This window comes from Oncorhynchus masou, chromosome 24 (assembly GCF_036934945.1).
Source record: "Oncorhynchus masou masou isolate Uvic2021 chromosome 24, UVic_Omas_1.1, whole genome shotgun sequence".
NCBI classification, from domain to species: domain Eukaryota; kingdom Metazoa; phylum Chordata; class Actinopteri; order Salmoniformes; family Salmonidae; genus Oncorhynchus; species Oncorhynchus masou.
In genome coordinates this window covers 59,399,636-59,413,602 of record NC_088235.1, presented here as the reverse complement: position 1 = coordinate 59,413,602, position 13,967 = coordinate 59,399,636, and the positions used below count along the sequence as shown (strand labels likewise).

At 51.5% G+C, this 13,967-nt stretch overlaps 1 protein-coding gene across 1 annotated transcript in view; it reads right to left on the bottom strand.

The window, feature by feature from the left end:
* LOC135512402 (serine/threonine-protein phosphatase 2A 56 kDa regulatory subunit delta isoform-like) overlaps positions 1–13,967 on the bottom strand; it is a 60,590-nt gene that overhangs the window by 5,858 nt on the left and 40,765 nt on the right. The window contains exons 5-13 of the mRNA XM_064934409.1: positions 4,547–4,657; positions 4,331–4,423; positions 2,019–2,149; positions 1,608–1,667; positions 1,406–1,514; positions 1,232–1,285; positions 948–1,118; positions 547–674; positions 121–222 (exon numbers count right to left, since the gene is read on the bottom strand). Of these exons, the coding sequence (XP_064790481.1) occupies positions 121–222; positions 547–674; positions 948–1,118; positions 1,232–1,285; positions 1,406–1,514; positions 1,608–1,667; positions 2,019–2,149; positions 4,331–4,423; positions 4,547–4,657 (959 nt within the window). The remainder of the gene's footprint in view (positions 1–120; positions 223–546; positions 675–947; positions 1,119–1,231; positions 1,286–1,405; positions 1,515–1,607; positions 1,668–2,018; positions 2,150–4,330; positions 4,424–4,546; positions 4,658–13,967) is intronic.

The following is a 13,967-nucleotide window of genomic DNA, read 5'->3' as shown; positions in this document are numbered from 1 at the left end:
GGCTTGGCATTTTTCTGTGCTTTGAGGGAGAGGATCAATAGTTCTACATGGGGAAAAAAAAAGAAAAAAGTGGCTGATTTAATAGAGGACCATGCAGATCTCAGAGCCCAGTGGACTCACTTCTGTTTCTCAGCCTTGTACTGCTGGGTGCAGTCATCAAACAGCTTCTGGTTCATCTCCATGAAGAGCTTTAGGGCATTGTAGATCAGCCCATGGATTGTCCTAGACATAGGAAGGGCATTTAACACAGTGCAATATGTGCAGGTTAACATACAATGAATCATTGAAATGCCTTTTTCAGCGAGTGCTGGACATCAATTGTTTTCTGGATTATATTCAAAAGGATCCAGTATCCCATTTCTTTAAGGGGAGAAACATATTTCTGCACAAAGCGCATTATCTGTTCTTCCCTTACAACAATGAATTGATTTCTTCTCTCAAAATGCGAACCCAGCTATGACAAATAGTTGCCAGGCTTGTTTTGGAGGCACATCAGTTTAGCAGGAGCATTGATCATTTAAATTGACTTGGATGCAGGGGTCATACTTGTTCCAGTGGCTCTTGGAGTTCTTGTAGAGAGCAGGGAACATGATGGGGAGGATCTTGGCGGCGTTGTCACTGATCAGACTCATGATGTACTCGTTGTTCCAGTAGTACAGCGCCCTCTCTGCCACCTTGAGCACCCAAAAAAGGAGGCCATCAGACAATACGCCCCTTGTAATCTACCAAGGCAGTCTTCTTCCATTGTGGATACGATATAGTTCCTGTGCTTGTTCACTTTGTCCACGACAGAATATCGCACATGATTCTAAGACAAATTACTTTCAATTGGCATGATGTTATTTTTTCCTTCCTGAAGGCAATGACATATTTTGTTATGTTTGGGCCAGTGAAGCTGAATGAGTAAACACAGCAGTGTGAGTGAGCATGAGGCAGGTGTAGTGTACCTGGAAGTGTGGACTGGAAACACACTTGGCCAACTGTCTGAACAGCGGCTCCATGACCTTGATGAACTCAGACGGCTCGATGACGTCCAGGATCTCCTCCAGCTCGTTGAGGAACATCACTTCTTTGGGGCTGTGGGTCTTAGGCCAGAACTTCAGCAAGCCCATGATCACCTGGGGGGGGGGGGTCAAATCATTTACACAACATTAACTCTGTATAAAACCATATATTACCCAGCTAAGAACCTTTGGCTGACAATTCCCAGTTGAAGACATGCCAAACTCACTGGTTCAGTTAGACTACTGTCCTTTTCCAAGAACTGCACAACGCAATACGCCAGCTGTGGTGAGAGATGGACAAGTTGTGTGAATGAGAGCATTTCAGCAGGAGCTGATATAGGAGAGTCATGTCTGACCCTCACACTGTGTAAGGGAGGAGGCCTTTCAGAGCACTATGGTACCTGTGGGTGGTAGACGCTGAGTGACTTCACTTTGTGAAGCGGCAGCAGCACCCGAATCAAGAACATCTTGTGCTCCTCTTTCAATGGCAGGGCAAAGCCGTTGATTATGCTGGGGACAAGGGACGACCTGTTTTAGATTCAACATCTTTTTTTAATTACAAAAGAGATTATGTGTTGACGGGATAGTACACCGTGCACTCACCTTCCTAAGATTTCTAAGAGCTCGGCGATTCCATTGTGATGCTCGGTTTCATATATAAACCTGCAATATGAGAGCAGGCCAAGGTCAACTAAAAGGGCACAGACAACAGATATACTGACACATTTTCTACATGCAACCTCAACATTCGACAACCTTGCAGGTCTTCTGTGTTGCAGTTACATTATCTAGTCTCCACAAGAACTGACAGACTCTCTCAAACTCTGAATAGATTTCAATGGCGAGACAGACACATAGAAATAGAGTAACTAAAAACAGGCATCCCACCCCCCCCAAACAAGTCAACGTCCTGTGTCAGGTGGGCCGCCAGCCACATGGAGTGTGCCTGTAATTCTATTTCTATAGACCGACTTACCTGGTGTGGAAGGGGGTATAAAAATCCATCTCTCTCACCTGTAGAATATGTTGTTGATCTGTCTGCGGATGTAGGCCCGAAGACCCAGGAACTTGCCGTAGATCCTGTGGAGGATGGTCTTCAGGAAGTCCCGCTCCCTGGGGTCTTCACTGTCAAACAGCTCCAGTAGCTGTGGGGAGGAATGGAGAGGGGGTCAGATGATGATCAGACATCTAATGTGTCAAACATCAATGCATAGGAATTCGAGAAACTAGCACCGTATTCAATACAAAAGATACAAATGGGATGCTTGCAATTGTAGGAGTAGGTCGAAAATACTCATCAGACAAAACACACACGACTTTCATTGACCAACACGCTGAAGTGTTCAAGACAACGTGGCACACAGTATCAGGTGGTGCGGTGAAAACAAAACTCGATTTCTATGAGATGTCATAGCGGCTGGGTTTTCACATAACATAATGCAAAGCAATGCATGTCTGGAGCCCAGGCCAGCACTCACAGTGATTAGGCTGACTAAAGTCATTATTAATATTCATTCCCAGCAGCGGTGGATGGGAAGCATCATGTGGTCAGATGGAGAAGAGTGACCCCTGCTAATTCCCTCTCAGCTCTCATGTCTCGCTACTGTGTGGGAGGGAGGCAGAAGCTGGCCAGGGTATGAGTAAACACGCATACACAGACATAGAAATTCTACACACACACACACACACACACACACACACACACACACACACACATCACCAGATGGCTACCACCCGGTTCCTCAACCCTGCACCTTTGAGGCTGCTGCCCTATATACATAGAATCACTGGTAACTTTAATAAATAGAACACTAGTCACTTTAATAAATGTTTACATACTACTTTACTCATTTCATATGTGTATTCTGTATTATATTGTTCTGTATTTTAGTCAATGCCACTCCGACATTGCTCGTCCTAATATTTATACATTTCTTGTATTGTTGTGAATTATAAATACTACTGCACTGTTGGAGCTAGTCTTTCCCTACAAGCCTTTCGCCACACCCGCAATAACATCTGCTAAATATGTGTGACCACTAAAATGTGATTTGATTTTATACACACACGTAAACAGCATCATTGCTGACTGCCTTGGCGCTAGGACTGTACGCATAGTGCCAAGTAGTGGCAGATTTAGGCACTGATAAGTGCCTAAATTGGAACGCAGCGGCTGTACAGTAACATGCTGGAAATGACGTCAGAGCTCAGGCTCTGCGCGTCACAGCGCGGTGTGTGTTTTGACTGACAGCCGTTCTGAACCTGAGCGCAGCGCGCGACAAGTAGTTCCCTCCTGTGAAATTGGGCAACTTTTGCAAATCTTTTGTTGTCGGAGTAAGGGAAATGCTGTACATTAAGAGGAGACGGTGAGGATTACAAGAAATAGCACTTTGATGTCATACAAGCAAGCCAAATGCACTTCACATTTCCATACCATAAAACTCGTGTTGTAACGTTTTTGATCACCGTGCTTGACGTACAGTTTACAAGATGACATGGCGTCATACCCTGAGTACTTCTGAACAGAATGAGCCCGTCTGTCTATGGTGAAGAAAATTTGCCGCAGAACACACACCTGAATGCACTCATGACTTTTGCTTCTATTCGCACCAAAATTGCAATCTGTTTCTCTTTTGAAAGCCTAACACTGTAAGGTCTAGTCATGTTGGCAACAGAACAAGCTTTTAAACGATGCCCACCTGACCCAGATTGCCGTGTTTTGGATTACGTAATTGTGTGATGGCAGGGATGCAAGGTTGTGTTCCCAACAAAACAATATAAGTGTACTTGCTTTAGTTCCTCAACGGCATCGCTAGGAGAGCCCAAAAAAAAAAACACCTTATAGTTGAAGACTCTTCTTTAAGTCATAAAAGTGCATTGAAATTGCTTAGGAACTGTGCACAGTTTGGAGAGGTGTGTGTGGCCACTTGGAGACACCAGTTAGTCCTCTCACTCAAAGCCTTGTCATTATTTTGTCTTATGTTGCACCTACCCAACATTTCCTCGGAATAGTCTTACATTACTGAATGTATCCAGAGTATTTTCAGTAAGTGCAGTAAATGTAAAATGCACATAAAATCAACAGTGTAATGTTTGGATTCCCTGTTGTGTTCTCAACTTTGGTCTAATAATTTCCCCATCATCTCCAAACTGTTCCCTTTCAATTGTTACCATGCATATGCATTTCATATTTATTTTGTAAAAAAACATTTCAATTTAGCCCTATCCCATATAGGTTAAGTCCCACGAGTGTAAAGGGTTAGATATTTCACCAGCTCAGCAGTTACAGGGAGCACAGGTTGTGTTGTAACCAGAGGGATACTTACAGACAGTACAAACTTTTGGTCAATGTATTTTTTGGCGACATTAGGCTGGAAATCAGGGGACTCCAGGAATCGTAAGAAGAATTCATACACCAGCTGGAGAGAAGAAGCAAAAGAGGACAAACGTTGGTGTGATTTAAGGCGGGCAATACTGCATGGAAATAGCTTTTATCTAGTCTTAAAATTCCAAATTCAAGAAGAGAAATAAAAAACAGTCACCTGTAGGTGTGGCCAAGCAGCCTCCAGTGTGGGCTCGTCCTCTTCTGGGTCAAACTCAGCCCCCGTGGGGTTGGAGGATGGTGGCAGGGTCCTGAACAGGTTGATTGAAAACTGAACAAGGCAGAGGAGAGGTGTCAAAAGCAACAACGCAGGACCCAAGTGGGCCCTGGTAAAAGCCGTTTAGGTTAGCCCTGCAGCTGACATAAAGCAACACTTCCCCAGCACCTAGTTCCTGTCTGGGCCTGAGGCTGCCACTGCACAGAGCCCCTCTGGCACTGAGGAAAGAGAGATGCTAGAAATAGCCTGCCTGGCTCCACAGATGCACCTCAGCATCCATCCATCCATCCATCCATCCATCCATCCATCCATCCATCCATCCATCCATCCATCCATCCATCCATCCATCCATCCATCCATCCATCCATCCATCCATCCAGACAGACAGACAGACAGACAGACAGACAGACAGACAGACAGACAGACAGACAGACAGACAGACAGACAGACAGACAGACAGACAGACAGACAGACAGACAGACAGACAGACAGACAGACAGACAGACAGACAGACAGACAGACAGACAGACAGACAGACAGACAGACAGACAGACAGACAGACAGACAGACAGACAGACAGACAGACAGACAGACAGACAGACAGACAGACAGACAGACAGACAGACAGACAGACAGACAGACAGACAGACAGACAGACAGACAGACAGACAGACAGACAGACAGACAGACAGACAGACAGACAGACAGACAGACAGACAGACAGACAGACAGACAGACAGACAGACAGACAGACAGACAGACAGACAGACAGACAGACAGACAGACAGACAGACAGACAGACAGACAGACAGACAGACAGACAGACAGACAGACAGACAGACAGACAGACAGACAGACAGACAGACAGACAGACAGACAGACAGACAGACAGACAGAGACAGACAGAGACAGACAGAGACAGACAGAGACAGACAGAGACAGACAGAGACAGACAGAGACAGACAGAGACAGACAGAGACAGACAGAGACAGACAGACAGACAGACAGACAGACAGACAGACAGACAGACAGACAGACAGACAGACAGACAGACAGACAGACAGACAGACAGAGTGAGTGAGTGAGTGAGTGAGTGAGTGAGTGAGTGAGTGAGTGAGTGAGTGAGTGAGTGAGTGAGAGTTAGTTACGGATACCAGTATCCTGTGTTCTTTTCTCTCCTTCTCCCCTCACAGGTGAAAATCATCACTCCCCAATCAGTCAACAATCAATCATCAATCAGAAGACACACCTCCTCCTGTTTCCTACCCAATCACCGTTCCTTTCCCTTGGTTTAAAAACCGTGTCAGTAGTTTGCTCTTGAGCTTAATCTCTCTGTAAATGCTATGTCTGTAGGTCTCTCTGTTTCACTCGCTCGTTGTGTATTAACCTCTCTTTTGTTTGAGCACCTCCATAGCACTTTGTCATCACCTGTGAGTATTGTTTTGGTTATGGTGTTTGTGTTTGATTGCTGGTGGGAAAAGGGGAAACCAAGACAAGTCGCCCATGGGCATACACTACCCGTAGGTAGACTTTGTTAAATATACTAGTTAGAACTGGGCGGACCACCCACTGTATTTGTGGTTAGTTAGTTAGCTGTTGTTAAAGTAGGCTATCCTAGCTTAGTTTTTTTTTTTGAATACTTATTGTTTCTTTCCTTGGGTCCAGCTCAGCCCCCCCCCCCCATTACCGTGTGTTTTCAAATAAACCTTGAGTTTGACGGTAGATTTCAGTTGTCCTGGTTATTTCGTTCACACTTTTGCTTTGTCACTATTATAATTTGCATGAGTTATGTTACGGGTCTCATTACCATCCCCCCTAGACTGTCAGGCCAAAAAGGGATCCGTAACAGAGGGAGAGACGACAGCAGCAAGATGAAAGGGAGAAGGTGGTGGATAATTGATCACCCCCGAGCGCACACTTATTACTCGTTGAGCACAGCGCAAAAAGAGAGGGAGAGAGGGCCTCCGAGGTAGACAGGGCTCTAACTCCTCTAGCTCCACAATGAGAGAGGGTGCAGGCTGTAACCCAAAATTGCCCTCCCTGGAAGCCTGTGTTTCAGACATAAGGAAGTGGGTGGTGGCAAATGTTTTACTTTAAAAAAATGTACCCCCTTTTTCTCCCCAATTTCGTGGTATCCAATTGTTGTAGTAGCTACTATCTTGTCTCATCGCTACAACTCCCGTACGGGCTCGGGAGAGACGAAGGTTGAAAGTCATGCGTCCTCCGATACACAACCCAACCAAGCCACACTGCTTCTTAACACAGCGCGCATCCAACCCGGAAGCCAGCCGCACCAATGTGTCGGAGGAAACACCGTGCACCTGGCCACCTTGGGTTGGCGCGCACTGCGCCCGGCCTGCCACAGGAGTCGCTGGTGCGCGATGAGACAAGGACACCACTACCGACCAAGCCCTCCCTAACCCGGACGACGCTAGGCCAATTGTGCGTCGGTTTCGGCCGGTTACGACAGAGCCTGGGCGCAAACCCAGGGACTCTGATGGCACAGCTGGTGCTGCAGTCCCTTAACCACTGCGCCACCCGGGAGGCCCGCAAATGTTTTACTTTTAAACAGAGAAAACAGAGAGGCTAGTTCTAGGTCCCAAGAAAAAGAGATATCGTGTTGGATCTGACAATTCATCTTGATGGTTGTACAGTCGTCTCAAACGAAACCGTGAAGGACCTCGGCATTACTCTGGACCCTGATTACTCTCTTTTGACGAACATATCAAGACTGATTCAAGGACAGCTTTTTTCCATCTACGTAACATTACAAAAATCAGAAACATTGTCCAAAAACTTATGCAGGAAAATTAATCCATGCTTTTGTCACTTCTAGATTAGACTACTGCAATGCTCTACTATCCAGGCTAACTGGATAAAGCACTAAATAAACTTCAGTTTGTGCTAAACACAGCTGCTTGATTCTTGACTAGAACCAAAAAATGGATCATATTACCCCAGTGCTAGCCTCTGGCTTCCTGTTAAGGCTACAGCTGATTTCAATGTTTTATTGCTAAGCGACAAAGCATTACATGGGCTGGCTCCTACCTATCTTCCCAATTTGGTCCTGCCGTACATACCTAAAAATACGCTACGGTCACAAGACGCAGGCCTCATTGGCCCTAGAATTTCTAAGCAAACAGCTGGAGGCAGGGCTTTCTCATATAGTGCTCAATTTTTATGGAATGGTCTGCCTATCCATGTGAGATGTGCAAACTCGGTCTCAACCTTTAAGTCTTTATTGAAGACTCATCTCTTCAGCAGGTCCTATGATTGAGTGTAATCTGGCCCAGGGTTGTGAAGGTGAACGGAAAGGTAACTGGAGCGAAGAACTGCCCTTGCTGTCTCTGCCTGGCCGGTTCCCCTCTCTCCACTGGAATTCTCTGCCTCTAACCCTATTACAGAGGCTGAGTCACTGGCTGACTGGTGCTCTTCCATGCCGTCCCTAGGAGGGGTGCGTCACTTGAGTGGGTTGAGTCAGTGACGTGATCATACTGTCCGGGTTGGCGCCCCCCCTCGGGTTCGTGCCGTGGGGGAGATCGTTGTGGGCTATACTCGGTCTTGTTTCTTGGTAGTAAGTGTGATTTATTATTATTTGACCCTGCTGATAATCTATGAATGTTGAACATCTTGGCCATGTATTGTTATAATCTCCACCCGGCACAGCCAGAAGAGGACTGGCCACCACTCATAGCCAGGTTTCATCCTACTTTCCGGCCTTACTAGGGAGTTTTTCCTAGCCACCCCAGGAGGCGGGAGAGGGGGATAATACCCCAGGAGGCGGGAGAGGATACCCCAGGAGGCGGGAGAGGATACCCCAGGAGGCGGGAGAGGATACCCCAGGAGGCGGGAGAGGATACCCCAGGAGGCGGGAGGGGATACCCCAGGAGGCGGGAGAGGATACCCCAGGAGGCGGGAGAGGGGGAGGATACCCCAGGAGGCGGGAGAGGGGGAGGATACCCCAGGAGGCGGGAGAGGGGGAGAATACCCCAGGAGGCGGGAGAGGGGGAGAATACCCCAGGAGGCGGGAGAGGGGGAGAATACCCCAGGAGGCGGGAGAGGGGGAGAATACCCCAGGAGGCAGGATAATACTCCAGGAGGCAGGAGAGGGGGAGAATACCCCAGGAGGCAGGGGAGAGGGAGAATACCCCAGGAGGCAGGATAATACTCCAGGAGGCAGGAGAGGGGGAGAATACCCCAGGAGGCGGGAGAGGATACCCCAGGAGGCGGGAGAGGATACCCCAGGAGGCGGGAGAGGATACCCCAGGAGGCGGGAGAGGATACCCCAGGAGGCGGGAGAGGATACCCCAGGAGGCGGGAGAGGATACCCCAGGAGGCGGGAGAGGGGGAGGATACCCCAGGAGGCGGGAGAGGGGGAGGATACCCCAGGAGGCGGGAGAGGGGGAGGATACCCCAGGAGGCGGGAGAGGGGGAGAATACCCCAGGAGGCGGGAGAGGGGGAGAATACCCCAGGAGGCGGGAGAGGGGGAGAATACTCCAGGAGGCGGGAGAGGGGGAGAATACCCCAGGAGGCAGGATAATACTCCAGGAGGCAGGAGAGGGGGAGAATACTCTAGGAGGCAGGAGAGAAGGAGAATACCACAGGAGGCAGGATAATACCCCAGGAGGCAGGAGAGAGGGAGAATACCCCAGGAGGCAGGGGAGAGGGAGAATACCCCAGGAGGCAGGATAATACTCCAGGAGGCAGGAGAGGGGGAGAATACCCCAGGAGGCAGGGTAGAGGGAGAATACCCCAGGAGGCAGGATAATACTCCAGGAGGCAGGAGAGGGGGGGAATACCCCAGGAGGCAGGAGAGGGGGAGAATACTCCAGGAGGCAGGATAATACTCCAGGAGGCAGGATAATACCCCAGGAGGCAGGAGAGAGGGATAATACCCCAGGAGGCAGGAGAGAGGGATAATACCCCAGGAGGCAGGAGAGGGGGAGAATACCCCAGGAGGCAGGAGAGGGGGAGAATACTCCAGGAGGCAGGATAATACTCCAGGAGGCAGGATAATACCCCAGGAGGCAGGAGAGAGGGATAATACCCCAGGAGGCAGGAGAGAGGGATAATACCCCAGGAGGCAGGAGAGAGGGATAATACCCCAGGAGGCAGGGGAGAGGGAGAATACCCCAGGAGGCAGGGGAGAGGGAGAATACCCCAGGAGGCAGGAGAGAGGGAGAATACTCCAGGAGGCAGGAGAGGGGGAGAATACCCCAGGAGGCAGGAGAGAGGGAGAATACCCCAGGAGGCAGGAGAGAGGGAGAATACCCCAGGAGGCAGGGGAGAGGGAGAATACCCCAGGAGGCAGGAGAGAGGGAGAATACCCCAGGAGGCAGGAGAGAGGGAGAATACCCCAGGAGGCAGGGGAGAGGGAGAATACCCCAGGAGGCAGGAGAGGGAGAATACCCCAGGAGGCAGGAGAGAGGGAGAATACCCCAGGAGGCAGGAGAGAGGGAGAATTCCCCAGGAGGCAGGAGAGGGGGAGAATACCCCAGGAGGCAGGAGAGGGGGAGAATACCCCAGGAGGCAGGAGAGGGGGAGAATACCCCAGGAGGCAGGAGAGGGGGAGAATACCCCAGGAGGCAGGAGAGGGGGAGAATACCCCAGGAGGCAGGAGAGGGGGAGAATACCCCAGGAGGCAGGAGAGAGGGAGAATACTCCAGGAGGCAGGAGAGAGGGAGAATACTCCAGGAGGCAGGATAATACTCCAGGAGGCAGGAGAGGGGGAGAATACCCCAGGAGGCAGGAGAGGGGGAGAATACCCCAGGAGGCAGGAGAGAGGGAGAATATCCCAGGAGGCAGGAGAGAGGGAGAATACCCCAGGAGGCAGGAGAGAGGGAGAATACCCCAGGATGCAGGAGAGAGGGAGAATACCCCAGGATGCAGGAGAGAGGGAGAATACCCCAGGAGGCAGGGGAGAGGGAGAATACCCCAGGAGGCAGGAGAGAGGGAGAATACCCCAGGATGCAGGGGAGAGGGAGAATACCCCAGGAGGCAGGGGAGAGGGAGAATACCCCAGGAGGCAGGAGAGAGGGAGAATACCCCAGGATGCAGGAGAGAGGGAGAATACCCCAGGAGGCAGGGGAGAGGGAGAATACCCCAGGAGGCAGGAGAGGGGGAGAATACCCCAGGAGGCAGGAGAATACCCCAGGAGGCGGGAGAGGGGGAGAATACCCCAGGAGGCAGGAGAGGGGGAGAATACCCCAGGAGGCAGGAGAGGGGGAGAATACCCCAGGAGGCAGGAGAGGGGGAGAATACCCCAGGAGGCAGGGGAGGGGGAGAATACTCCAGGAGGCAGGATAATACTCCAGGAGGCAGGAGAGGGGGAGAATACTCCAGGAGGCAGGATAATACTCCAGGAGGCAGGAGAGGGGGAGAATACCCCAGGAGGCAGGGGAGAGGGAGAATACCCCAGGAGGCAGGATAATACTCCAGGAGGCAGGAGAGGGGGAGAATACTCTAGGAGGCAGGAGAGAGGGAGAATACTCCAGGAGGCAGGATAATACTCCAGGAGGCAGGAGAGGGGGAGAATACTCCAGGAGGCAGGAGGGAGAATACCCCAGGAGGCAGGGGAGAGGGAGAATACCCCAGGAGGCAGGATAATACTGCAGGAGAGGGGGAGAATACCCCAGGAGGCAGGAGAGGGGGAGAATACCCCAGGAGGCAGGAGAGGGGGAGAATACACCAGGAGGCAGGATAATACTCCAGGAGGCAGGATAATACTCCAGGAGGCAGGAGAGAGGGAGAATACCCCAGGAGGCAGGAGAGAGGGATAATACCCCAGGAGGCAGGAGAGAGGGATAATACCCCAGGAGGCAGGGGAGAGGGATAATACCCCAGGAGGCAGGAGAGAGGGAGAATACCCCAGGAGGTAGGAGAGGGGAGAATACCCCAGGAGGCAGGAGAGGGGGAGAATACCCCAGGAGGCAGGAGAGAGGGAGAATACCCCAGGAGGTAGGATAGGGGGAGAATACCCCAGGAGGCAGGAGAGGGGGAGAATACTCCAGGAGGCAGGATAATACCCCAGGAGGCAGGAGAGGGGGAGAATACCCCAGGAGGCAGGAGAGGGGGAGAATACCCCAGGAGGCAGGAGAGAGGGAGAATACCCCAGGAGGCAGGAGAGAGGGAGAATACTCCAGGAGGCAGGATAATACCCCAGGAGGCAGGAGAGGGGGAGAATACCCCAGGAGGCAGGAGAGGGGGAGAATACCCCAGGAGGCAGGAGAGGGGGAGAATACCCCAGGAGGCAGGAGAGGGGGAGAATACCCCAGGAGGCAGGAGAGGGGGAGAATACCCCAGGAGGCAGGAGAGGGGGAGAATACCCCAGGAGGCAGGAGAGGGGGAGAATACCCCAGGAGGCAGGAGAGAGGGAGAATACTCCAGGAGGCAGGATAATACCCCAGGAGGCAGGAGAGAGGGAGAATATCCCAGGAGGCAGGAGAGAGGGATAATACCCCAGGAGGCAGGAGAGAGGGAGAATACCCCAGGAGGCAGGAGAGAGGGAGAATACCCCAGGAGGCAGGAGAGAGGGAGAATACCCCAGGAGGCAGGGGAGAATACCCCAGGAGGCAGGGGAGAGGGAGAATACCCCAGGAGGCAGGGGAGGGGGAGAATACCCCAGGAGGCAGGGGAGGGGGAGAATACCCCAGGAGGCAGGAGAGGGGGAGAATACCCCAGCAGGCAGGAGAGGGGGAGAATACCCCAGGGGGCAGGAGAGGGGGAGAATACCCCAGGAGGCAGGAGAGGGGGAGAATACCCCAGGAGGCAGGAGAGGGGGAGAATACCCCAGGAGGCAGGGATAATACCCCAGGAGGCAGGAGAGAGGGAGAATACCCCAGGAGGCAGGAGAGGGGGAGAATACCCCAGGAGGCAGGAGAGGGGGAGAATACCCCAGGAGGCAGGAGAGAGGGAGAATACTCCAGGAGGCAGGATAATACCCCAGGAGGCAGGAGAGAGGGAGAATATCCCAGGAGGCAGGAGAGAGGGATAATACCCCAGGAGGCAGGAGAGGGAGAATACCCCAGGAGGCAGGAGAGAGGGAGAATACCCCAGGAGGCAGGGGAGAGGGAGAATACCCCAGGAGGCAGGGGAGAATACCCCAGGAGGCAGGGGAGAGGGAGAATACCCCAGGAGGCAGGAGAGAGGGAGAATACCCCAGGAGGCAGGAGAGGGGGACAATACCCCAGGAGCCAGGAGAGGGGGACAATACCCCAGGAGCCAGGAGAGGGGGACAATACCCCAGGAGCCAGGAGAGGGGGACAATACCCCAGGAGGCAGGAGAGGGGGAGAATACCCCAGGAGGCAGGAGAGGGGGAGAATACCCCAGGAGGCAGGAGAGGGGGAGAATACCCCAGGAGGCAGGAGAGGGGGAGAATACCCCAGGAGGCAGGAGAGGGGGAGAATACCCCAGGAGGCAGGAGAGGGGGAGAATACCCCAGGAGGCAGGAGAGGGGGAGAATACCCCAGGAGCCAGGAGAGGGGGAGAATACCCCAGGAGGCAGGAGAGGGGGAGAATACTCCAGGAGGCAGGAGAGGGGGAGAATACTCCAGGAGGCAGGAGAGGGGGAGAATACTCCAGGAGGCAGGAGAGGGGGAGAATACTCCAGGAGGCAGGAGAGAGGGAGAATATCCCAGGAGGCAGGAGAGAGGGAGAATACCCCAGGAGGTAGGATAAAATACCCCAGGATGCAGGAGAGAGGGAGAATACCCCAGGTTGCAGGAGAGAGGGAGAATACCCCAGGAGGCAGGAGAGAGGGTAGGTGTAACTCAGAGGGGAGGAGAGAGTAAGAGCGTATGACAAGGGGATGAGAGAGTAAGAGCGTATGACAAGGGGAGGAGAGAGGGAGAGATGCTGGGTTTAAATGCTTCCGGAGGGATTTGGCTCGATCTAACTCATCACTAAAATAAATAATGGACTTTGTAAGCTCAAGGGTTTGATGTTGATTCTCTCCCCCCACTGTGCTGGGTGGAATCCTGAGCGAGGCCAGGCAGAAGTCATTAGAGTCAGGATGTAGCATGGTGAGGTGACAGCATGTTTACACCCACATGTGATTAAAATGTTGGCCCTTCCACATTGTGTTGAGTGCAGTGTATTCGGAAAGTATTCAGAACCCTTCCCCACATTTTGTTACGTTACAGCCTTATTTATAATGGATTAAATACATGTTTCCCCTCATCAATTTACACACAATACCCCATAATGACAAAGTGAAAACAGGTTTTTAGACATTTTTGCTAATTAATACAAAATGTAAAAAACAGATCATATGTACATAAGTATTAAGCCTCTTTACTCAGTATTTTGTTGAAGCACCGTTACAGCCTCGAGTCTTTTTTATTTTTTTTTACCTTTATTTAACC